Source organism: Papio anubis, chromosome 10, assembly GCF_008728515.1.
Source record: "Papio anubis isolate 15944 chromosome 10, Panubis1.0, whole genome shotgun sequence".
In the NCBI taxonomy this organism is placed as follows: Eukaryota; Metazoa; Chordata; class Mammalia; order Primates; family Cercopithecidae; genus Papio; species Papio anubis.
In genome coordinates this window covers 17,613,023-17,637,186 of record NC_044985.1, presented here as the reverse complement: position 1 = coordinate 17,637,186, position 24,164 = coordinate 17,613,023, and the positions used below count along the sequence as shown (strand labels likewise).

At 37.7% G+C, this 24,164-nt stretch overlaps 1 protein-coding gene across 2 annotated transcripts in view; it reads left to right on the top strand.

The window, feature by feature from the left end:
* The window catches only part of NCKAP5 (NCK associated protein 5), a 914,274-nt gene that overhangs the window by 415,531 nt on the left and 474,579 nt on the right, over positions 1–24,164 (top strand). For both annotated transcript variants that reach the window (XM_021924271.2, XM_021924272.2), the window contains exon 5: positions 8,388–8,521. In XM_021924271.2, the coding sequence (XP_021779963.2) occupies positions 8,388–8,521 (134 nt within the window). The remainder of the gene's footprint in view (positions 1–8,387; positions 8,522–24,164) is intronic.

The window sequence follows — 24,164 nt, the reverse complement described above, 5'->3', positions numbered from 1 at the left end:
GATATCTGAATTGAACACACTGGGGAACTAGGAGTGGGAGTTAGGCATAGAACGGGAAACTCTACCAAGGATGACTGTGCCCTTCTTCTGGTATGAGAGAATCCAACTTATATTTAAAATGGAGGCCAAGGCAGCATAAAACAACATAAAATTATAAGAACTTACTATAGCAGTTTAGAAGTAGGTCTGGAGATGGTAAGTATATTTCCCAAGGTCACCTGGCAAGTTAATGGGGAGACAGAAACTGTAGCCCAGTCTGTTAGCCTCATGCCTTCTCCATCGTAGGAATCATGAGGTGAAAATGAAGACACTTAGACTGATGAAAAATGTGAGAAGTGGATCAATGCATAAATTTTCATCCTATTTTTTTCTGCTGTAGGATGACATTAAAAGCAAAACCGTGTTTCTTTGTGTTGTGAATACAGTGTTACCATTTTATTATTGATTTGTAGCCCTAGTTGATAAATAATAAAGACCATTGACTATGCAATAAACAACTTCTTTTCTCTTGGTAGGATCCCAAAATTTGTTGTAATTTTTTCCATCATGACTTTACAATGCATATCAATCTCCATGTGCCAGACCTTTGTAGGATATGGTGAGGTTTCTCTTCAGATAATCGAATCAATCTTTTATTCTTTAATTCATAGTACCCTCCCCACTTTTTGTTCTTCTTTTTTTCTCCTTTTTTTCATTTTTGCCTTTGTTAGATGCCCAGGCACGCCACAGTACCAAGCGTTATCAGTACCAGCTCATGTTCCTTTCCTTATTTGGAAAGAGGACGAACTTTCTAGCTCATTACAGACACTCCTTCCCCTTTCACTCCACTTTCTTTCACGTGCCCACTCTATCTAAAAAAAATCAAATGTTTAGCCAACCGGGATTAGTTTGGATTGTATGACGTGACCCCAGCCAATGGGGAAAGGGTACAGAGGCAGGACTTGCATCAGGAATAAAGGCTCTCGTGCCCCTTTGTTCAGATGTGCTCTTGTGGCAACTGGCCAAGGAGTTACCTCTCTGCGCAGAAGTAAAATTGCTTTGCTAAGAATCCTTTGTTCAAGTGTTCAATTTCCTTAGGATTTTGAGTGGTGTTCCTAACACCTTCATTTTATCTTGCTTTTCTTCACAACCCACCATGGAAAAACTCCTTTCATCGAGTTCACATCTCTATCCCTTTGCTAAGTAATAAGCACATATATAACCTTTGTCTAAGAAAATTTAGTCATATGGGGTGCTTCACCTGTGTCATTTCTGTTATAGAGCTCCTGTCTAGCATTGAGGACATTAAGATCCATCCAAGTGCCCATCTGTCTTACTTGCCCTTGAAATTTCTACTCTCTACCCCACCCTTCTCCTCTGCTGTATTTCTTTATCTCACCCTTTCTCCTTTCTTTTCCAAAAAAAAAAAAAAAAAAAAAAAAAAAAAAAAAAAAAAAGCACACACACACATAAAAACCAAGCTCTGCATCTTTTTTTAGTTAGAATAAAAGCTTTGTCTCTCTTGGGTGATGTTATCAGCACTGCAGATATATACTTGGCTATTTCTATCCTTGCATCTCAAAATCTGATTCTGATTCTTCTGTTACAGCCAACAGTACGGGTTTTAAAAAAAAAATCAATTCTTAAGTTCCTTATCTGTTTCTCTGCTTCTAGGATGACCGAATCTTTCATAACTAATGGGGATATTGAATTCAGAGATCTTTATGGGGGAAATATATTGCAATATGTGTGAAAAACAAACACAAGGCTACAATTAGATGTAATAACTATAGCTTAATTTAGATCCATTTCATACCGACTTGGTAGAGTTGGTTAATAGAGTTTTCCCAGTAAAAACTAGTTTTCATGAAGACATTAATTTTTCTGCTGATGTGTTTGGCTCATGGACTTCTGCAGAAAAAACACAGGTGTCAATTTAGATTCTCAATAGGAAGGGAGAGAATGAAAAGGATTGTTCTGGGTTTCCGGTAATTCTTAAGATGTTCGAATATACATTGGATGTTGTTATTGGTGAATACCTGGAGATACTTGTGACTGGGCATGTTTTCTAGCGGGTAGTTTGCTTCTCAGGTTCCACATTTCTCAAATGAGCTCTATGTTTTTCCATCAATATACAGGAATATCATTGAATCACTTTGTCCTTCTCTAATGGCCTCTATTCATTTCTCACCTTAAGATCCTCTTATTATCCAAGAGTACTGATGTTTTCCCCATGATTCTTTGATCATAAAGTGTGACTCAATTCGAATGTTATCACTTGGACACATTTTCAGGAAATCTTTTGAAACAGACCTATAGCGACTGCCTCTCAATTTTCATGTATCTCTCAGACATCAAGCCAGCACAGGACACCTGAGATGAGCTGGTACCTCATGACACTCATGAGGCAGGACTCATGGAGGGCTTGGAGCCTATGTGGGAGGTGCCTTTTGTTATGCCTGATGTTTCATCAAATATATGCCACATAAGGTGGTGCTAGAATTTCCAAGCCAAATAAATTCCTCTTTCTTTTTCATATTCTTTGAATCGTCTTTAACTCTGGCAGTATTATCACCCACTGATATAATGAGAATCACCAACTATAATTAGACCTCGAATAGAGGTACTTATTGGCTCTCCATATTTGAATCAAGTGTTAATGTGTTAATTTCATTCTGAAGTTTTGTCATACCATACATCAAGCCATCTGTCTGAAATCACACTAGGAAATGAGAATAAAAAATAATGTATTTTAGGGAAGGCCAAACACAGGGTTATATATATTCTAGATGGCATTTGTGATTAAGTTAGCCTCTCCATTCTTACATCAAAATCATATTTAAAATGTGTTTTCTTTCAGGATTAATGTATGATCTGCTTAGGCACACATTTTTGAACTTTTTGAAATATCTAACTGATTTTTTAAATATTTAATGGTTATTAAAGACAAATGTTATACAGAATTTATCAAAAGTAGCTGAAGTATATTAGATGATATGAGTTGTGTAATTTTAGCCATATCTTATTTTTATATGGGATTTTTGAGTTTTTGAAGTGCCTTACCATACATTATTTCATCTATTATTCACAGTGATACTATGAAATTGTCTTGGTTGAGTTCACTATCCCCAGTATACAGAGGAAACTGGCTTAAAGCAGTTAAGTTTTAAGTTAAGTAGCTTGTTCAAAACCACTTCTCTAGTAAATGGCGCAGTACAAACTAAAAGCTGGTAGCGTTATTTAATTTATTATATTTATTTTAAATATTTAAATATTTATATGAATGTTTTCCCATTCTACAATTTAGCCTCTTAGTTCTTTCTCCATACTGCAGTCAGAATGAACTTTGCCAAATCTTAATCAAATCATCTTCCTCACTTGATTAAACCCTCGGTAATGAGTCATCGTTTTACTCAGGCTATAGTCCCAAATCCGTCATGTGATGTTCATGGTCCTATGTGGTCTAGCCCTTATTCTTTTCCACCTGCATCCCATGCCACTCCTGTCCCCTGGCTCACCAGCGTCCAGCCACACTGGGCTTCTCTTCCTCCCTCCCTACACGACAGAGGGCTTCGCACTTGCCACTCCCTGTGCCTGGAGTGCTGGTCCCCTCTCTTCACCTGGTAGCACCTGGTCATCACAGAGGTCTCAGTTTCAATGTTACTTTCTCAGAGAGGTCTTCTCCTGACCCACCAAACAAAATCAGTTTCCGTCACTTTCACCGTTCAGCAAACTCTTCATTAAAAATCAATTTATACTGCTGTGTTATCTGCGTGATATTTATTTAGCACCAGCCGTCTCCATTAGTCTGTAAGTCTAATGAAGCCAGGAACCATGTCCATTTGACTCAGTGCTGGTTTCCATGTCTAGTTCAGTGTTTGGCATGTAGTAGCTACTCAATAAACATTTGTGGGCCAAGTAAATAAACGACTCCATGTTGGTGGTACATAGCTTCTTTTACATGCACGGTTTTCTATTAGGGAATAATCAGAATCTATATAGATTTTTCTTCATTTCCTTGAAACATACATGTAGAAATGACCTTTTGATACTTTAATGATTTAAGCAAGTTTTACAAAATTATCAGGACAAAAGTTCAGAAACTTAGATTACCCAGGGAAATGGAGGAATCTCCTGCATTTGAGGTTTAATCAGAGAATGGCTCAGTTAAGTTGCTATGTGTAGGTTGTGAGGTATAGACAAGATCATTCTGTAGAACCATGAAGGTAATACCTGTCTTTCTGTTCGTATGTTTGATTCTTTGTCTAGAACTTAACTCTTTGCTCGTGTCCAAATAGGAAAATTACTTTGGAATTCCACTCTTGATTTGGACTTCCTTTTCTTCACCATGATGTCCATAACTTGTATGTTCCTGAAAATTACTGCACTCTGTAAAACCACACAGTGGAAACCACAAGGCTTATGGGGGAAACAGGACTATGGGAACAATACTCAAAACTTTTTCAGTGACACACTAAAAACAAAAAGGTAGGAACTTAATACAATCGGTAGCCATGTGTTCAATGGTTAAAAAAATACATAAATACTACAATAAATATGATGCTTTACCTTGAAAGAGTTTTTTTGTGGAAGTTGGATATCAATAGGGATGCAGTTCAGAAGCTACTGTGAAGTAGTAGAAGGAACACTGTCTGAAATTGGAGGGAAAGTTGTAACACCACATGTGGATGGTTATGGCTCTTAATGCACATGGTGGACTGAGGTCTATTTGAAATATGTGTGTTTTGATGCAGTTCAGCTGTGTGCAGTTGTCTGCGTTCCCCTAATTTTTCTCATGAATGAAATCAGGCAATCAGCAAACCTAAGATTTGTGTCATGCTCAAATTTTTTCATATCATATCAATTGCGTTGGAACAAATTAGCACTTTTAAAAGACATGTTACAGCAGAACTGACAGTAGTAGGAGAAAAAAATGGAGACTTAGGGTCAGAAAAACTCAGTTCTAGCTCCAGAGCTGCCATTTCTAACCATGGAACCAGAGCAAGCTCCCTGCCTCTCTTTTTGGCCCCTACCCTTATCTTTAGATGGAGGTGATAATAACCAATATTGCTGAATTGTTCTGGAGACTGAATACAGTAATGAAGGTGGACACATTTTGTAAATTGTAGAATATTCTCCAGATTGAAGATATTTTTTGCAGAGTTTGCTCATTTCAGAGTTAGAGCAGCTAATGAATAACAGTTGAAAGTTAACCCACTCACAGCTTTTCTTCAGAAAAATAGGCAAACCTACCTTTTTACTAATAACAAAGCCCACCTCTGTAAAGGGAAAGAAGAGCCTGTGACTGGCAAGTTTTGTTGCACACGTGTGTAATGTCACTGCTTAGACTCAGCCTTTGAGCCGTTGTTTGTGTTCCTGGTGCAGCGATTTAAGAGCTTTGGTAAGAGAAGCCAAAGAGAAAGGGAAGAGGTGACGAACATGGAGCATCTTGCTGGAAGAACATGGGAGGAATTGAAAGGTGGTGATTGAGGAGCTTTGAAAATCATCATGAGGCTCTCCTAGGCAGGTGTTTTAAAGCCGTCCCAGCTCAGTGGCTCTACAGAAAGAGAGATGTTGCTCTAGAAATGTGATCCTATCAGATTTGTAGCCCAGATTTCCATGATGTTGTCCTCTACTTACTGCTCTTCAGTACCTAGTGGCGTTGTGTAAATAACACCAACTGCTCTCCGTCTCTCGTTACCTTTCACACTTTCTGCTGTGAAAGATCCAGAGCAAATATTTGGGAGATAAATTAAAATTACTTTGGGGATAGAATCAATGTAGGGAATACAGAAAAAAAAAATAGCCGATCTATGGATACTATATTTTTTTCTGTGTTTAGCCATGTTTTTAAATTTGGGTACAAAGCTTTTTCATTTTTAGTAGGTGTGGATTATTGTCAAGCTTTGATGGATTAATTGAAATACATCTCATTTGAAGGGAATATATTTTAGTAAACAGCTTTTGCTCTCATAGTCTCAATTCCTTAGAATTTTCTCTGTGTTACCAGGGTTTGTGTGTGTGTGTGTGTGTGTGTGTGATTTTTTTTCATGTTTGAAAAGGCATAAATAAATTGAAGAGAAAAGTTATTCGTGTGGAAAAGGTTCTCTCATGATCATTTTTTTGGGACTCTTTAATATGGCAGTGAGTGGATCTATGGAGCACTCTTTACTTTTGAAGGAAGGAGGGATGCTGTTTTCTCTGCAAAACTTCACTTTTTTTTTTTTTTTTTTGAGATGGAGTCTCACTCTGTCACCCAGACTGGAGTGCAGTGGTGCGATCTTGGCTCACTGCCACCTCCGCCTCCTGGGTTCAAGCAATTCACTGCCTCAGCCTCCCGAGTAGCTGGGATTATAGGCGCCACCACCCCTGACTAATTTTTGTATTTTTAGTAGAGACGGGGTTTCACCATCTTGGCCAGGCTGTTCTTGAACTCCTGACCTTGTGATCCACCTGCCTCGGCCTCCCAAAGTACTGGGATTACAGGCATGAACTTCACATTCTTCATAGCATACTTTTTTGAACTATTTAGCATACTTTTGTTTTCTTGACCTGTCTCTGGAATCAAAGCACTATCTTCCAAATTCTGTAATATTGGTGACTTGTCTATGTTGCTTTTAGTCTAATCAGTCAATAAAAAGAGGAATGTCAATTGTATATATAACTGTAAAGAGTTTATTTTATTATAGTAAAATATATATCACATAAAATTTGCCATTTTGACCATTTTTGTAAAGAGTTAACTTTAATTAACCCATTTGTCTTCCACAACCACATTTTTCTTTCTTTCCAATGCTTCCAGAATGTCGTTGTCCAAAGTGACAGAATAAAGATTTGATTTAATTTTGATTTTAGTTTTTCTGTTTTCAGTAAAAGTAACTCATTATGGGAGTTAAAAGTAAATCATCAAAAAGTCAGGCCTGAGTAAGCAAAGAGCCAGCTTCAGAATCAATAAGCAAATATATTTCCAGCACTACCGCGTATTAGGTAACATGCTAAAATGTAACATATATCTGCACATAAGGCATCTTGAACAAATATTTATCTAGGTGGAGAATTATGATAAATTCACATGAAAAATAATAGTAGAAAAAGTGAAGACCTAAAGGGTAGTAAAGATAGTAGGTACTGTTGGAATTCAGGGAAGGGAGGAAATGCAGTGATGAGGGATATGTTGTAGAGGACATGGCTTACAGCTGAGCCTGGAAGGAACCCTAGGCTTTCAATGGAGAGACCTAGGGAGCTTTTTACGCAGGAACAAAGGTACAGAGGCAGGGGATATGTAAGTATTTTTAGAGGATCAGGATTCATGTCTAGATTCTCATCTAATGTTTCTTTCATGATCCACAGAATGCCTTTTTTCTCATGAGTTAGAGCTGGAGAAAATCTGTCGTTGCTGTCACTTCCTGTGAATATGCCACATGCGATAAATCATATTTAATCCATAGTGCATGGTACACAGTCATAGTGTTTGGTTTATTTCAAAACAGAGGTCTCTGGTCTCTGTTTCTCTTCTTTCCTTTTAAGTATGCATGTCCCTCGTGATCAGACATTGCATCTATGGTTTTCACCATAGAGTATATATCCTGTGTACAAAATGCTCAGTTTAGTAACAGCAATAACAATAACAGCACGGCATGCTTTTTTAAAAAGGCAACAACAACAACAACAAAACAACTACAAAACAAAAGAGACATTAGTGTAGCTGACTCAGTGCTGTCAGGAGAATCTGAGCTGTGTGCTTTCTACCAGTTCCAGGGATGAGTTTGTGCTGAACCATCTATTCTGTGCCATCTAGTTCCTCTTTCAATCCCTGATACCCGTTCGTGAGATGAGCCAGTTATCTAGGATTATAAAAACAGTGGGTGGCTTGGCCTAGTTTTATCTCTGAAGACCTAACTGGACAAAATGAAAAACAGTTCTTGAGCCTCACTCTTATCAGCTTCACGTTCTAATTACCTTGAAATTTTCAGTCCTTCTATAAAAACAGTAATGTTCTCTTTCAAGGATATACCAGAGATGGAAGAGATGAAATAATTCTGAACAGGTAATAATCTTACTAATTATTATCTGACTTACTGTGCATTCGACAGTATTTTTGGGTCACAGTTCTTCACAGCGTGCTCTCTGGGTTAGTGGAAATTATTCAAGTGTTAGAATTTAGTCATCTGGGACTCAAAATCTATTACCTTCTGGTTTATGTGACCTTGCACAAATTACTTAGGTATCTCTGATCATTGGTTTCTTTGTCTATAACAAGAGATTAAGAACAGGACCTACTTCGTGGGGTTGTTTGAAGGATGAAATTCATATATATATAAAGCTCAAGTTATCACTTGATAACCAGCTATTTCTTATTTTTGTCATAAACACTTTCCTAAAAGTCATTCCCTTTGTGCCTTTTATAGCATGAGAAGCTGATACATGAACTGGAAGAGGAGAGACACTTACGCCTTCAAAGCGAGAAGCGGTTGCAGGAGGTGACCCTAGAGTCTGAGCGCAACAGAATTCAGATGCGTGGCTTGCAGCAGCAGTTCTCCAGGTATTGTTCTTAACTGAGCAGATTGCTTCCTGAGGTGCATCTCTCTCTGCACCCGTAACACCTTGGTTTGAATGTCCATTGTGTAAGCTTCTGTTGTGTTTGATGAGCAATTTACCAACCATTTAGACCTTCTGTTCTGACTAAAGCATCCTATCGCATCCAGACCAATTTTCTGAAACCATCCATTTGCACCTGACATGATCTTTATTGAGACTGGTTGTCTTTTCTTTCCTGATGGCTTCCCTAAGGGTCTTCAATTGAGTTGTGGTGACTTTGCAGCCAGTAGGCTTGTCCTTTAAAAGGCCAGCCAAGAGCATGAGATTTCACTGGTCGTCGCAATCCTATTTTAAGACAAAGAGAGGGTATATGAATCTAACAATTCAATAAGTTCTTCTTTGCTTAGAGGAAACACTAAGGAGTAAAAAAAAAAAAAAAAAAAAAATCAGTGAGTTCCTGTCCTTAAAAAGATATCACTTAGAACACTTGAATTTGGCCAGACTCAGTGGCTCACACCTGTAATTCCAGGACTTTGGAAGGCCGAGGTGGGCCGATCACTTGAGGTCAGGAGTTCAAGACCAGTCTGGCCAACATGGCAAAGCCCCATCTCTACTAAAAATACAAAAATTAGCCAGGCGTGGTGGCAGGTGCCTGTAATTCCAGCAACTCGGGAGGCTGAGGCAGGAGAATCACTTGGACCCAGGCGGTGGAGTTTGCAGTGAGCCGAAATTGAGCCACTGCACTCCAGCCTAGGCAACAAAGCGAGATTCTGTTGCCAAAAAAAAAAAAAAAAAAAAAAAAAGAGAGAGAGAGAGAGAGAAACAGATCACTAGAATTTGTAAGGAAGATTCTGAAAAAGTAGTTCCTAGATTTAATTCTAGCAGTTGGAATCTTTCGGTTTCCAATTATAGTTAATATGGGGGCAGTTGATGGTTCAAACTATTATGTTAAAGTCCCTTCAATTCCATGGGAGGAATCCCCCAGAAAATTGTGCATTTACAGCCCTGGGACCAGATATCGGCACCTTGTGAAGGACAATCTGCGTTCATTTCTATACTTCACCATTTATAAAATCAGGAAAATAATTTGTTTCACTTTTCTCTCCTGAGATTATCCCAGGCAGTATCCATGTTTGAGAAGTTGCCCTAAAATCCTCATGAACAAACTGTGTGGGTCTTGTCTTTAACTTTTCACTGGGATTTGGAGAACACTGTGACCGGTGATAGATAAGATAGCTTTGTCATTATGAAGTTTTTATAATGACAGCTTAATTTTTAGATGTGTTGCAGGGAGAGAACAAACACAGTTGAGCCTCCAGATAATTTACCTCATTATGGCCAATACCATATATGTGCTTCAACTTTGGTGTAGGGGTTCGTGGAGGAACAGGACAAGAAGGATGGATGACTCCTGTGTGGTCAGCATTATAATTTAACACCCTGTTCAACACCTGAAGCCCATGATAATACACAGGTGCTGTAGAAATGCACCACTCAATACTTTAGTAAATGCATGTCCCCACCCCTCATAGGCTATTACTTATATCACCTTATGCTCGATTTTTCATTCAGTTTGATGGCAACTCTCCCTTTGTGTCTCCTAACCAACTTAAAATAATAGATCCACCCCTCCAAAGTGAATTTAAAATAAGCACTGCTTGGTAATATTGGTTGTTTTAATGGCACAGGATAGGAGGAGGCAGATCTTGCTCTCCTTGCACTGTCTAATTGAGATGTCTCTATATTCAAGCTATTGATTTAGGTGGCAGGAGACACATGGCGTAGTAAATTATATTCATGTGCTGCCGGGTCATCTGCTGTAAATCAGATGCCAATCCCATACAGATTTCAGTTACACAAGAGTCAAGACTACATCCTGGGCTGAAAGAGAAGATAATTATGTGTACAATAAATAGTGGCTGGTTTTTACATACTTCTTTTGTGAGGGATTTTTATCCTATTATAATTAGTTTTCTCATGTAAAGTGTCACTGAAACTGAAAAGTTCAAGTCCGGAGAACTAATGTAAATCAGTAAAAGACATGGAGGGGAAAAGCATGTGTAACAGATAATTACACAATAATTTGAGCAGACCCACTGAACCATTTCTGATGGCCTTTCACAGTTTAAACTTTGGTTTTTAAGGTATTTCTAGTTATGTTTAAATAATCTTAGTAAGTCTTTGAAAAATTCTCAATATTATAGAATAAGCCTTTATTGCATCACCCTTGGACGGGGTTAGCATCCAATATGGTCATCTAAATAATTTACATAATGTAAATGATTCTATTGAATTAGAAACTTTTATATTCATAATTTTCTTCTTTTTTTCTCTTGGGTCGATGAGTTCATTTTGTGCATGATGATATCTGGGATGTGGAGTTACTTTTGAACATTGTTCATGGGCTGAGGTTACTTTTAAAAACTAAGCTAATAACCACTTTCTCAAAGAATGTGGTATGGTTTACAATAAAAGGTAGATTTACAATAGGGCTGATAAAATAAAAACAAAATAAAGGTCATGAAAGGAGAACGTGACAAGTTATCACCTTCACATAGCCCAAGAAGTTTTCTGAGTATGAGCATGTAATTTAGCTCTAAGATTCCTGGCAGACAAAATCAAAAGGAAAAAAAAAAAAAAGGAATATTTAATTATTATCTCATGGCCAAAGGCTACTACTCCTTAGAGAGGAATATTATCTCTGTTAATCAATTCGTAATAGAATGTATCACATAGAACACTTCGTAGAAGACACTGAAGGATACAGTAGACATGGCCCCAAATGGTGCAAATTAGGATTAATTCTTGCAAGGGCTACGGCTTTCACTGTGTCACTTATATCTGGAGAGTTAAGCTGTTTTTCAAGGTCCTAATATATGGAATAAAAATGCTGAGTCATGTCTAAGAGATCACAAGTAAAATAAGAACTACTCCGGTACTCTGATGTTTAAAGTTCTCAAGTCAACCATTATACCTCAGTTTCACAGGAACCTCCTGATATATACATGTGCCTTTCTAATACTATGAATGTGGGAAACAGAGGCATAAGATGCTGAGGCCTGGCCTGGGCTGGGTGACATGTTTTCTTGCTATGTTTGATGACCTTGTAGGCATGGGAGCCTCTAAACAGTAGTTAGGGGATTCCAAGTCTCAGCTTCAGTAACAAGGTGGGTCAATGGAGGGAGGAGCGGGTAATGAAGTTCGATGCTGGGACAGTTAGGTACACATGGGAAGCAGAGTTCAGGTGTCAGGATGAGTGATTCAGGAGAGGTAGTCCAAGGCTTAATTTTATGCAGTTTCAGCTATGTGATGAGTTTGACGGCTTGAAGGCACCAGGCAAGCCTGAACATTTGTGATTGTCTCTATTAATGAGGAATGGGATCACTGAGGTGATAAAAATCTATACAAATGCTTGAATGAGTAGTTCCTTTTTATATCACCACCAAACCTTCAGCCACAGTCCCTTCTTCCCTCTTGACCTCTGATTAGGCTATAATGATCAGAAATGGCCCAAAGTTTAGGCAATAAAAAAAAATTGGATATGCCGCCAGAGGTTACCTAATCAGCTCTAAGCTCATAAATCAGAAATTGCCTACATTGAGGGTGATTCAGACAGGCATAACAAACTTGGTTCGGACCATTTACATTCTTTAATGTAAATATGGAGGAAAAAAGATACTTGCATTAAGCCTTCTTCACAGTTGAGAGAGCACTTCAATAAGGTGGTAGTTAGAAGTAGGTGGTGATGTCTTAGGGCTGCCGCTTTATCTTATTATTTGGTGATATACATCAAAAGTGCTCCAGATGTGAAAGTGGTTGTTTCACCCATTGTCTGTGTGGCTGGGCATATTTTATGAGGGATTAGATTTGTAACTGTCTAAAATTCCAAATTCTCCCCACTCTCCCCACTCCTCTAACTGCTTGTTTGAATTGTGCCAAGGTGAATGCTGTAGATGAGACTGTGGAACTGTCTTGCCTTGTATGTAAAGACAATCACTGTTTGGACCCCTGGATTTATTATCCCTGTTGAGGTAATGAAGTGTTTGTGTATCAGTTAGATTCACGTGGAGGAGCACTTTCAGGAATATTGTCTCCAAGCTAGGTGGGGGATGTTGAGTTGAAGTAACAGTGGTTTACCAAAAAAAAAAAAAAAAAAAGTAGAGTAATAGGATCACTTAGGTGATAAAATGAGGAGATAAGCAACTCTACAGAGTACTGATTTCGTATATGTAATTGTGCATACCATGCATGATTTGCATAGGTGTCTCTGTTGGTCCCTTTGGAAATAATCTAATCAACTTGTAGATGATGATGATGATGATGATTGAGACAGGGTCTGGCTCAGGTTCCCCAGGCTGGAGTGTGGTGCAGTCTCAGCTTACTGCAACCTACCTACAGGTGCATGTCACCACGCCTGGCTAATTTTTGTAATTGTGGTAGACAAAGTTTTACCATGTTGCCCAGCCTGGTGTCAAACTTCTGGGTTCAAGTGATCCTCACACCTCAGCCTCCCGAAGTGCTGGTGAGCCACCATGCCAGGCCCAATTTGTAGATTATTAATGAAAGCTGCTGTTTTCAACAGGAAACAAACACTTTTATTGTGTGCCTAGTAACACCGTATGGGCCCACAAAAAAGTAGAATTCAGATAGAGAAGTCTGATGTACATATATGAGCATAACAACATATTTATAGCTTAGCTGTAAATAAAGAGGACTTCTGTCCAGATTCAGAACAGCCAGACTTCATACTTGCTAATGGTTTATTACGCTGAGGCATGGATAGTCAGATGAAATTAATGATTGCCTAGTGACAACAATAATAATACACATTTTTATTGTGTCACAGCTCTGTACTGCAGCATGTTGGAAATTTAAATTAAAATTGATCTGGCAGATTTAGCACCTGGCAGACATAATTTGTAAACGTTCTTAGCAAACCATATTACAACCCAAGTATCAGGAATCAAGATACTTGATTTCAGGCCTCTTCAGCCTTGAAATGTTCCGTGTGTGTTTACACCAGTCATTGTACATCTAAATAAGGGGGAATCATTAAGGTTTGCCACTCATATTTGACCAGGATAGTTAAAAATCACCCACATGGAGCTCAAGCTTTCACTCCCTACCTTGAGGATTTCTCTGCACCTGTTCTGACCTTCTCCCCTGGCACCGTCATCCACTGCCTTGAAGCTATTTCTTTGCTTACTGTAATGGGGATTCTCCTATCACAGTTGATTGCTGTGCTTAAGTGCAGTCTGCTGCATGCTGAACTTCAAGGAGTCATAAATGGAGATGGTTTTACCGCTTAACTCGTTCACTGGTTGCTGTTCACATTATCGGCTCTCAGAGACTTTATGGAATCCTAGGGTTCATTTTCTGCTGCCCATTTGGAAGCGGTAGGCACCTGGCATAGAAGTGTGTGTTGAAGAGGATAATACGCCCTTAAATGTTCTACCCACGTACTCCCTTCTGCTTCTGTATCTGTCTGGTACATTAAAAGAACATTTTCTCTGCATCTTTAGAAGGAGGAAAACGTAACAAGATGAGTAAAGCTGTCAATTGACCTTTGGACAAGCATCAGCACAGAGCTCTTCCTCTCCTCTTCCGCACTTGTTCCCATGTCTGACTGTTCGTCAACTTTAACCTGCCTCAGAGGCCGGCTCTCCTGAGTGCCTCGTTCCTCCTGATGGATACAGAGGGCAATTTTCTTTCGAATTGGAATTGCTACTTCCACATCATCAACAGTATTTCTGCCTGAGACTGCGTACAAATTGGGGCCTCTCATCTGTTGCTCTGTGTAAATCTACTGGAAGTTGAAGATGGCAAAGCAACATTGGTTGAAGGATAAATTTTCTTCCAATTACAACAGATGGAAGAAAAGATTTTAAATGGCATCTTTTAAAATGCCTGGATAACATAATATGGATCATATTTTGATGTCAGAAGTTTATATCTTAGCGATCTAGCATGTAAGGTCTCCCTTAAGCAAAGCAAGGGAAATCCAAAACCAATTATGTAGCAAACTGGAAAGAAAGGCTGTTTTTGGCTCCCTGGGCAAATACTAACTTACTGAAAGCTGAACATTACTATATTCTTTTGTATTTCTCTTTCTGCCTAATAAATGATGAGATGGTCATATGTTTCTTCTTAAATTTTTTAAAGAGCTTTATGTTTTTGAGTAGACAGCATGAAAGTTATGTTGCCTATTATTCATCCCTGTAGAGAAAACAGTATTAACACAGAGTATAGTTTCAATTTCATTGCAAAGAGCACTATCTTCTTTAATGGGTTGTCTGGGACCTGGTGTCAGTGTACCTCTAAGTAGCTTAATAACTCTGGTTAAGTAATTTGACCCTTTTGGGTCTCAATTTGCTCATCTGTAAAATGAGTAAATTCAATTACATTATAGTTTTATAAATGCTTTTTATGCCTTTTAAAAGGCCCTGCATTAGAAATGACATGCACTTACTTATTGGGTGAAATAATAATTTCATGTTTGTAACCAGGCCTTCCTGAAGTTTCTAACAGTGAGTTTTATGTTGAGGTCTTGGAGGAGACTGTCTTATTGTCCATGCAGTAATCACAGGGAGGCTCTGTGGGACCGGGTTTTGGCCACGTCTATTTTGGTTACTTGACTCTGGAGAAGTTGAAATTAGAAAACTGCCGAGCCTAGATGAGAAATTTGTGTCAGGGACAGCCAAAATTAAATACTGGGGAACCTGACTGGCAAAAGAAACTTGAGATACTCTGCAGTGAACATATAACCAAGACTGCCCTTGGCTCTGATGTTGTCCACTTCAGGATTTATTTGAACTGGTTTGGTAAAAAGTCTAAACAGAGAGAACTTTATGACAACCAGAATTGTTTCCACTTTTTAACAGTTTCTCGGAAGAAATAGCCATCAATAAAAATACCAATGATTTAGTCTCTCCTCTAAATGTGTTTTAATAACATATTATAACTTCTAATATATTACTGTCCCTGCTCCAACACACTTTTAAGAAAATGTGTGAGATATAGAATAATGTTTTAAACTTGAAAACTGAATTGATTGCTACTTTCAATAATAAATGTTTTATTTTTTTGGTGCAGTTTATAGAAAATCCACTTTTCTTACGTTTACAGTTTAGATAAGTTTGGACAAGCATTGACCCTCGTGTAACCACCACCACAATTAAAATACAGAATATTTTCATGTCCTGGACCAGTTCTCTCCCTCCCTCTCTGTTCTCATTTCCCTCACAAGCCCCTGGTAACTACTCGTCTTATTTCTCTCTCTGTAGTTTTGCCTTTTCCAGAAAGGCTCATAAACGATGAAGTCATAAAGTATGGAACTTTTTGGTCTGGTTTCTTTTACTTTGTGTGATTCTTTTGAGATGTGTCCATGTTTTTGCAAAAATCAGTAGTTCATTTTTTTATTCGTGAATAGTATTCTGTTATGTAGATATACTACTATTTGTTTATTCATTCACCTGTTGATAGACATTTGGATTCTCTCCCGTTTTGAGTGAATGTGATTAAAGCTGCTATCAACATTCATGTCCAGGCCTTAGAGCGTTTACCTCTTGGGCAGATAACTAGGGTGGGACCACAGAGCCATATAGTAAGCATTTGTTTAATTCCATAAGAAACTGCCAAACTCTTTTTCCAAATTATCTGTGCCTTTTTGCATTTCTACTAGCAATGTAGCAATGTATAGGAGTTCTAGTTGTTTCATATCCATACATGCTTCTTCAAAAATAAAACAGACACAGGAAGTCACACAAAATAAATGTCTGGCTTAAGGAATAATTCTAAGGTGAACGGCTTTGTAACCAACGCCATTGGTCAAGAAAGGAGTCAAGAAAGGAGACTCTACCAGCCTCCCAGAATCCCATCTGGGTGCCTCTTCTCAGCCTCAACCTTTATCTTTTTCCAATAAGCTATTAGTCGGACTTTATAGCAATAACCTTCCTGTGTTTTTCGTAGTTTCATCATTTAATGTGCATCCCCAGACCCTTCAGTTTAGTCTTGTGCATCTGTTAAAAAAACAACTGGATATGTCTTTTAAGTTTTTTTGAACCTACAGGTTACTGTCCATCCCTTCCTTTTCTTTCGTATTTTATGTATTAAAGACCTAGAATATTTGACCTGTAGAGTTTCCCACAGTCTAAATTTTGTTGATTACCGTACTTGGGATTGGGCATCATGTTCTTCTGGCATTGGTATTTTCTGCAAATTGGCAGCTATTTTCATACATTGCTCCTAATAATGATCTAAATAAAGAGTTAAAGGTTGCTGCCTATCCAAGGGACAGATATTGTTTGTGCTCCTGTTCCTCTCTTATACTACCACCCATAACCTTTGCCATCATAAACATTAAATAAATATCTGTTGATTGAAGAATGAATGAATGAATATCTTCAGTAAAGTAGAAAGATGCAGCCAGAGTTCTACTAGACTTAGGTTAAGCATATAGAAGAATTTTACAGATAGTGTGTTTATGACAGAAATTTGCTTCCAAGGGAGGTTGTAGAATGGCCATTTCTGGGGATCGTTAACATTTTGATAATACTCATCATTCTTAGAGTTATAAACTGTGATGGCCTGGGAGGATGAAGACCTGATTTCTCATCTCTGGGCTTCTGTGATGGAGTGCTCACCTATAAAAGATAAGTTGCCTGTTTCAGAATACTCTTTGCAGAATTCTTTCTGCAGGGCACTAAATGGAATTTGGTGCATTGACACTTTACTTCCCATAGGCTAAAGTTTACTCTCCGAGAGTGTTTTATGGCTCTCAGATAACATTTATACCAGTCTCTCTAAGGTTTGCATATGGGGCAGAGGCAGAGGCAGCAGTCCCAGTAGTATAGATTATTGTTCTGATTACCTTTTTGGTCCATAGGCAGTGCATTTAATGAACACTGTTCCTGCATAGTGTAAGTCTAAGTGCTAACTGTAAACAGTTGGAACCGTTCTTTGGAATCCTTTATTTAATTTGTGAGAAATAATTCTGTTAAGATGGTCCTTGTTTATAAATGTCTACATCTGTTGCTAACAAACAGCTTCAAGCTTTTAAGAATGTTTCCTGAGAATAAAGCAGAGAGTTAGCTATGCTGAAGCTATGGGATTCTGACAAAATAAATGTGTTGTAGTTTTCATTAAACTGTGTTTCAGAATTCTTTGCACACTTCTCCTGTCCAAAGGTTTTCACCTGTCATTTACGGTAATAACAACTGACAGCATGCATTTTCTCAAGACAGAAATATACATTTCTTTTTCCTTGATTATTTTCTGTAACCGCTTTAAGCAGTTGTGTTTTACAATAAGCATTTTAATTAATATTGATATCCCCATGGTTACAGAAATGACAGTACTTTTTACTTTTATTTTTTATTATTTCCAAAAGCATTCCCTACATTATTTCATTCATTTCTCATTATAACCTTACATATGATAGGGAGAGCATATTATATGATATTGAATCAAATATATTAATAATAATAAATATTATATTGAAGCTTAAAAAATGAAGTAACTTGCTTATGATCACATGGCTATGTGAACCCCAACCCGGAACCCAGGGCTTCTGACTTCTGGTCACACACTCTTTCTGCTCCCTCATTTATTCGTTTTGTAGTTTATAATCTTTAATGGAAAGTGGAGCTTTTAAAAATGTATTGATAATAGATGTACATAATTTTGGAGTACAAGTGATATGTTAATACATTCATATAATTTGAAAATATGAAATCAGTGGTATTGTGATTTCCACCACCTTAAATATTTATCTTTTGCTGGAAACATTCACATTATTCTCTTCTAGCTATTTTGAAATATATAATAGATTGTTTTAAGCTATATTTACCCTACTGATCTAAGCAATTGTATTTCATGCAGAATTCAGCCTTGCTCATAGATTTACGTGCTGTGCCACTTACAGTATTTCTTAAACTTAATTATTATCACCCTGCTGAGATCGCACCTAAGAGACTCTTGGGTCAGAGGGATAGATACAATTATATCAAATTAAAAGGAAAACTGGGCCAGGCGTGGTGGCTCACGCCTGTAATCCCAGCACTTTGGGAGGCCAAGGTGGGTGGATCACCTGAGGTCAGGAGTTTGAGACCAGCCTGATGAACATGGTGAAACCCCATCTCTACTAAAAACCACAAAAATTAGCTGGCATAGTGGCAGTCACCTGTAATTCCAGCTACTTAGGAGGCTGAGGCAGGAGAAGAATCACTTGAACCCAGGAGGCGGAGGTTGTAGTGAGCTGAGATTGCACCATTGCACTCCAGCCTGGGCAACAGAGTGAGACTCCGTCTCAAAAACAAACAAACACACAAACTGGTTAACCATGATTTTTCTGTTTCAAAGTTTATAAGGAAGGTTGAATGTTTATGTCTTTAGTGCCTCTTTTATGGTCTCTGCTTGCTTAGTATATTTTCCCATTTCATTTTCAAACCACTTGTGCTGATGATTGAGTCAGTGTTTCCAAATACACAGACTACCGTCAAGTTACAATTGCACTTATGACATGGACTGCGTAGCCATTGAATTTAACTAAGATGGCCCCAATTTTCCCTTTGCTGTTGGCTTGGACAATATGTTTTTAGCTAACACAATCCAGCTCCAAATTCACCATCTCCCTGATGCCTTATATAATATTCTACTTTACTCACTTGATTACAGACTTTTATCACATAATTTTTTTTTTCTTGCTAGCATTTTGCACCTGCATATTATGTCTTCCCTTTATAAAATGTAAGCTGCTTATGATTTTAGCCTGGCACATAGTATGTGCGCAACAAATGGTGAAGTAAATGAATAAAGTGTTATTTCTGATGGACCATGCTGCTGTTTGAATCTACCATTTAATTACCCTCACTGTGGATGGTATTTGGCCAACCTGGTCCATCATATTGAGATTTTAAAAAATCTAATTTATATTATCTCTATTGAATTTTAACATAAAATTTCCATTTGGATAATATTGTATAAAGAATAATTTTTTTGGCAGATACTACTACACCTAAAGTATGATAATTTTTTAAAAATTGATTTGGTTCTATGCTAAGCAAGGAGTGGAGACGCAGAAATAAGCAAGCCATATCCCCTGTCCCCAAGGATCTCAGGATATAAAAAGAGTTACATGTGAAAACAACTAAGGTTAGGATCAAATATTTGCTATAAGACAGGGAGAAAAAAATGATAGATGAAAAACTCTGCCAGCCAGAAATGGATTCATTTGAGATGAGTATTGAAGCATGTACAGATGAAGAGGGTTTAATAGAGAACTGAAGGAAGGGCATTTTAGGTTCAGAGAACAGAATACAAAGACAGACCTGATGGTATGGGTACTCACAATGCGTGTTGCCGGAGCTCAGTTCCTTGAAGGCCCTTATCTCAGCAAACTCAGCTTGGAATCTGCCGGCATCATTCCCTTACATCTTGGGTAGTGGAAGAATGCCTAGCCTACCTTTGCAGTGTGATTATTATGAATATCTCAATCACGAAGTCAGTCTTACTTTGAACACTTTTCCTGAAGCCCAGCGGTCACCTTTGATGTCAGAAACACTTTAAGAATTGATGTCTGTTCCCTCAGCAATTCACATTATTGTCAAGAGAGTCCCCAGTGAAGTAGTAATATATTTAGTGTACTTCCAATATGCATGACACATAGAACACTTACAAGTCTATTGCCTTTTCAGAAACAATCACCAAAGCACATGATATGTTATCAGGAAATATCCTACAGGTCTAATAGATTGGAATGACTATGAGATTCTGCAGACCCAGACTTTCTAGGCAGCCTCTCTTGAGTAAAGAATTGAGTAGTGGGGTATTAAGGCTGTAGTTACCGCCTCAGTGCACCCAAAGCCCAGTTCAGGAAAGGCCGGGACCTTAGAGATTACACTGACAGTGAGAACATCTATCATTTAATAAAATCTGGGGAGGCGAAGGACAGTCTCAGTGCATGAGGAAAGAACTCTTAGATGTGACAAGCAGCAACTTGAAAGTAACATGAGTTACATGAGATTCAAACAGTTATCTCATTTATTTTTTATTAACACTTAAGGAGAATTACCAAGTGCCAGTACTATTTTAGGTATCAGGGTTATAACAGTGAAATGAAACAAACAAGCATCCCTTCCTTTTAGACGAACTATATTACATGTAATTTAATTCTTTATAAGAGTCCTCCATGGAAGATATTTTTAGCATGTCTCCTTTACACACGAGGAAACTGAGGCTCCCATGAGTTAAATAACTTGCCCATCTTCATACTGCTTGGATGTATTGTAGCTGGTGTTTGAACTCAGATACCCTAAGTCTTAACCATTATTCATACTTTTGCCTACAAAAGAACAAGTGAGCTAATATTATTGAGTATTGGGCTTGTACCAGTTGCGTTTCTGCATGCTTTGAACACATAATCTCATTGCTTATAGTCCAGTGAGCAACTATTAGCATCCATATTTGATAAATAAAAAAAGTAAAGCCCAGAAAGATTAAAGAATTTGCAAAGGTCACACAGCCACTAATGGCTGAATCAGGATTTAAGTCAGGTCTGTTTGTCCCTTAAGGATTCTCCTCCTGTAGTACATTACAATAATTAATATATGTTAAGCTTCTCAAAAATTTAGTGTTTGCATCAATGCAATATTTATGTTTGGAGCAAGTATATAGTTTTAGATACATACCATTTTACTAAAGTTTTTTCTTCCAGTCTCTTCGAGAATATATCAGTGTATTTATTAATTGCTTGAGGTATGTTCTGCATGACTGACAAATTTTTCTTATTTTTGCAATAAGTTACAAAAAATTGTGTTAGACATATATCTTTAAGTTCATTCATTCTGAAACGTATAAAACTTCATGATAATTAAGTTCAAATATCAATATGCCCTTTTCTGGAATTACTTGATTAATGAACCCTTAACAATTGCAGAAACTGATCTTCAGTTAATTTGAAGTGAATGGTAGATGTAAATATGGTGATTCAGAGAGTTCAACATCCTTTCTATGGTATTACTTTAAAAAAATATTTACCTAGAGTTCCTCATTTTCAATATTTCAATCTTGTTTTCATATAAAACAAAATGATCAATCGCCAGAAAAAGGAAATCACCAATCTCTATACCAGGTTGAGAAGGGTGTGTTTGTGTGTAAACACTATATATATATATGCACACACACACACACACACACACATATATATACTTCAGTTTACCTCCAAATAAATGGAATTTGTACACGTGTGTATCTCCACACACATGTAAACAAACATATAGAAAGAGATGTATTTGGAAGAAGGATGTACGACTTAATAAGTTGTTAACTTTAAATAGAAGGAGATAAGAGGGGATGGGACAAGAATAGAAGCTAAATTTCTCTCATAAACCTTGTTTTGAGGATTTGACTTTATAAATACATACATATTTAATAAAATTGTAACATAACATCTGATTTTTAAATTTCCCCAAATTGAAAGCAAAACCAATAAATCTAACTGCAGTTATAGTTGATGGCAAATCTACAGAGTGAACAATCATTTGAAGTGACTTGAAGGCAGATGCTTGTACATTTGTAATGGGATCTATATTCATGACAAAAAGAAATCCACAAAATATCTTTGCTTTTAGTGGTCATATTTTTAGAGGTAGTGTTGTTATTGTCATAGCAGTCTGAGGCTGTTGTTAAAATGTCCAGGATCCAATTTGAAAAGTCTTCCACCAATCAAGAGCAGCTCAATTCATGCATCAGTAAGAATACTAACTGCAGTGTATTAAAGCATGTCAGCTTTTGTTTAAATCCTTTCACTTATAATGATACAAAACAACCCCAAGAGGATTCTAGGAAACCAACTTTTTATTTTCAAAATTGATAAGCAAAGAGAAAGAAGCATGGTGTCTTTAAGAACTGTAACTAAATCATCCTCAGTGGAGGGAAGTTTCCCTTTGTAAGATATTTTAACTAATAAATGGAGAAAGAAGAATATAATTAGAAGCTATTTTGCAATTTTTAATGAAATAGTGCATCAGAAATAGTGCTAACATACCAGAGAGAGACATTGATACATCTTGTGTCTCTTGATGGAAATACCCAAAGCTATCTATGAAGCAACCTTGCCAAAAAATGAACTTTGAATCTCATCAAGCCTGTAGATATAATAAACAATTTACAGGAAACATTATGAGACTAGGTTCTGCAAAATCCAAACTATGGGAAATTCTATGGAACAAATGACCTGTTTTTTTCAACAAATATAGTACAAGGAAGAAAAAGAGAGGCGGGGAGAAAACCGATAGATCAAAAATAGTGTCGCGAGACCTTGGGTGGACCTTATTTGGATTCTGATTTGAAAAGACTGCAAAAAAGAAAACAAATGAGACAATCTGAAGATATGGTTGGAAGGTTTGTCTACTCACTGAATTGATATAGTTCTTGTTTTTAGGTGTGATATCATATGGCTATGTTTTTTAAAAGAGTCCTTGTCTTCTACCTATCCATACTGACATAAATATGGCTGAAAATATGTGATTGTGTGATGCAATTTAAATAATTTGGAGGGAGGATCAGGGGTTAATGTTGAAACTCAATTGGCTTTGAGTTGGTTATAATCGAACATGTCAGCATTTCTTATATGAACCTTTACTTTTGCAGATGTTTGTAATGTTTTATGAAAATGAAAGAAGAGAATACCTCTGAGACATGCTGCTTTCTTGTAGATTATTAGTTGGAATCTTAGTTTTCCTAAGAAATTAACAGAACTTAATACATTTACTCCTATTTGCAAGTCTATAATTTTCTAAACCTAACTCTGATGCGGCCCTACCCCTAATATTTACAAGGCCTAGAACAAGAGTATATAAATGGCAGCCCATATTCTGTGGATCTAAATATGTACAAGTTATAAACCAAGTCAGCAAAATAAAATGCCAAGTAAAATGTGTTCTCCTTGATGAATGCATCTTTGTCACGACCTGGAAGGCCGAATCAAGCATGGAATTCTCCTTGTCCTTGGAGTTCCATTTTGGCCCATGTTGGTACAGGGGCAGCCAGTTCCTAACATCCAGCTTGCAGCCCAGTGGTTTGGTTGACTCCCTTTCTTCTCTCACCTCCAGCTTCATGTTCCCATTACCACCAGGGACCTGGGGTGCACATGTGTGTACACCCTAGTTGTCATGTCTATCCTCTGTCCACATCCCACGCATGCTGCCAGCATTTGGCTACTTTTTGGGTCTTGAGTGCACACACAGCCCCAGCAGGTCCTGGAAGCAGGCTCAGGCCCATTTGGAAAGAAATTCCTGGTTCAGCATACCCTGAACATCATGAGACAGAGGGGAGGCACAGACTCTGCACAGGCATAACCCCATGATGCAGGGAAACCCACACATGGTGGAAGGGGATGGCTAGAGGAGGCTCAGAGTGAGGCCCTCTGAAGCTGAGAGCCTGGAGCTTGGCATTTTGCGCCTGAGTATAAGAGAGACGGTACTGTTAGGTGAAATTTTCCAATTCTTACAAGAAACCCCTCCCTAATCGTGTTCACATGGTTTGACATTTTAAAATGCTTTTGACATTTGGCTTTTGCAAATATTAGTAACAGTTTAGCTGATAGAAATATAAATTGAACGTTAGTTGTATAAAAATTTTATGCTCTC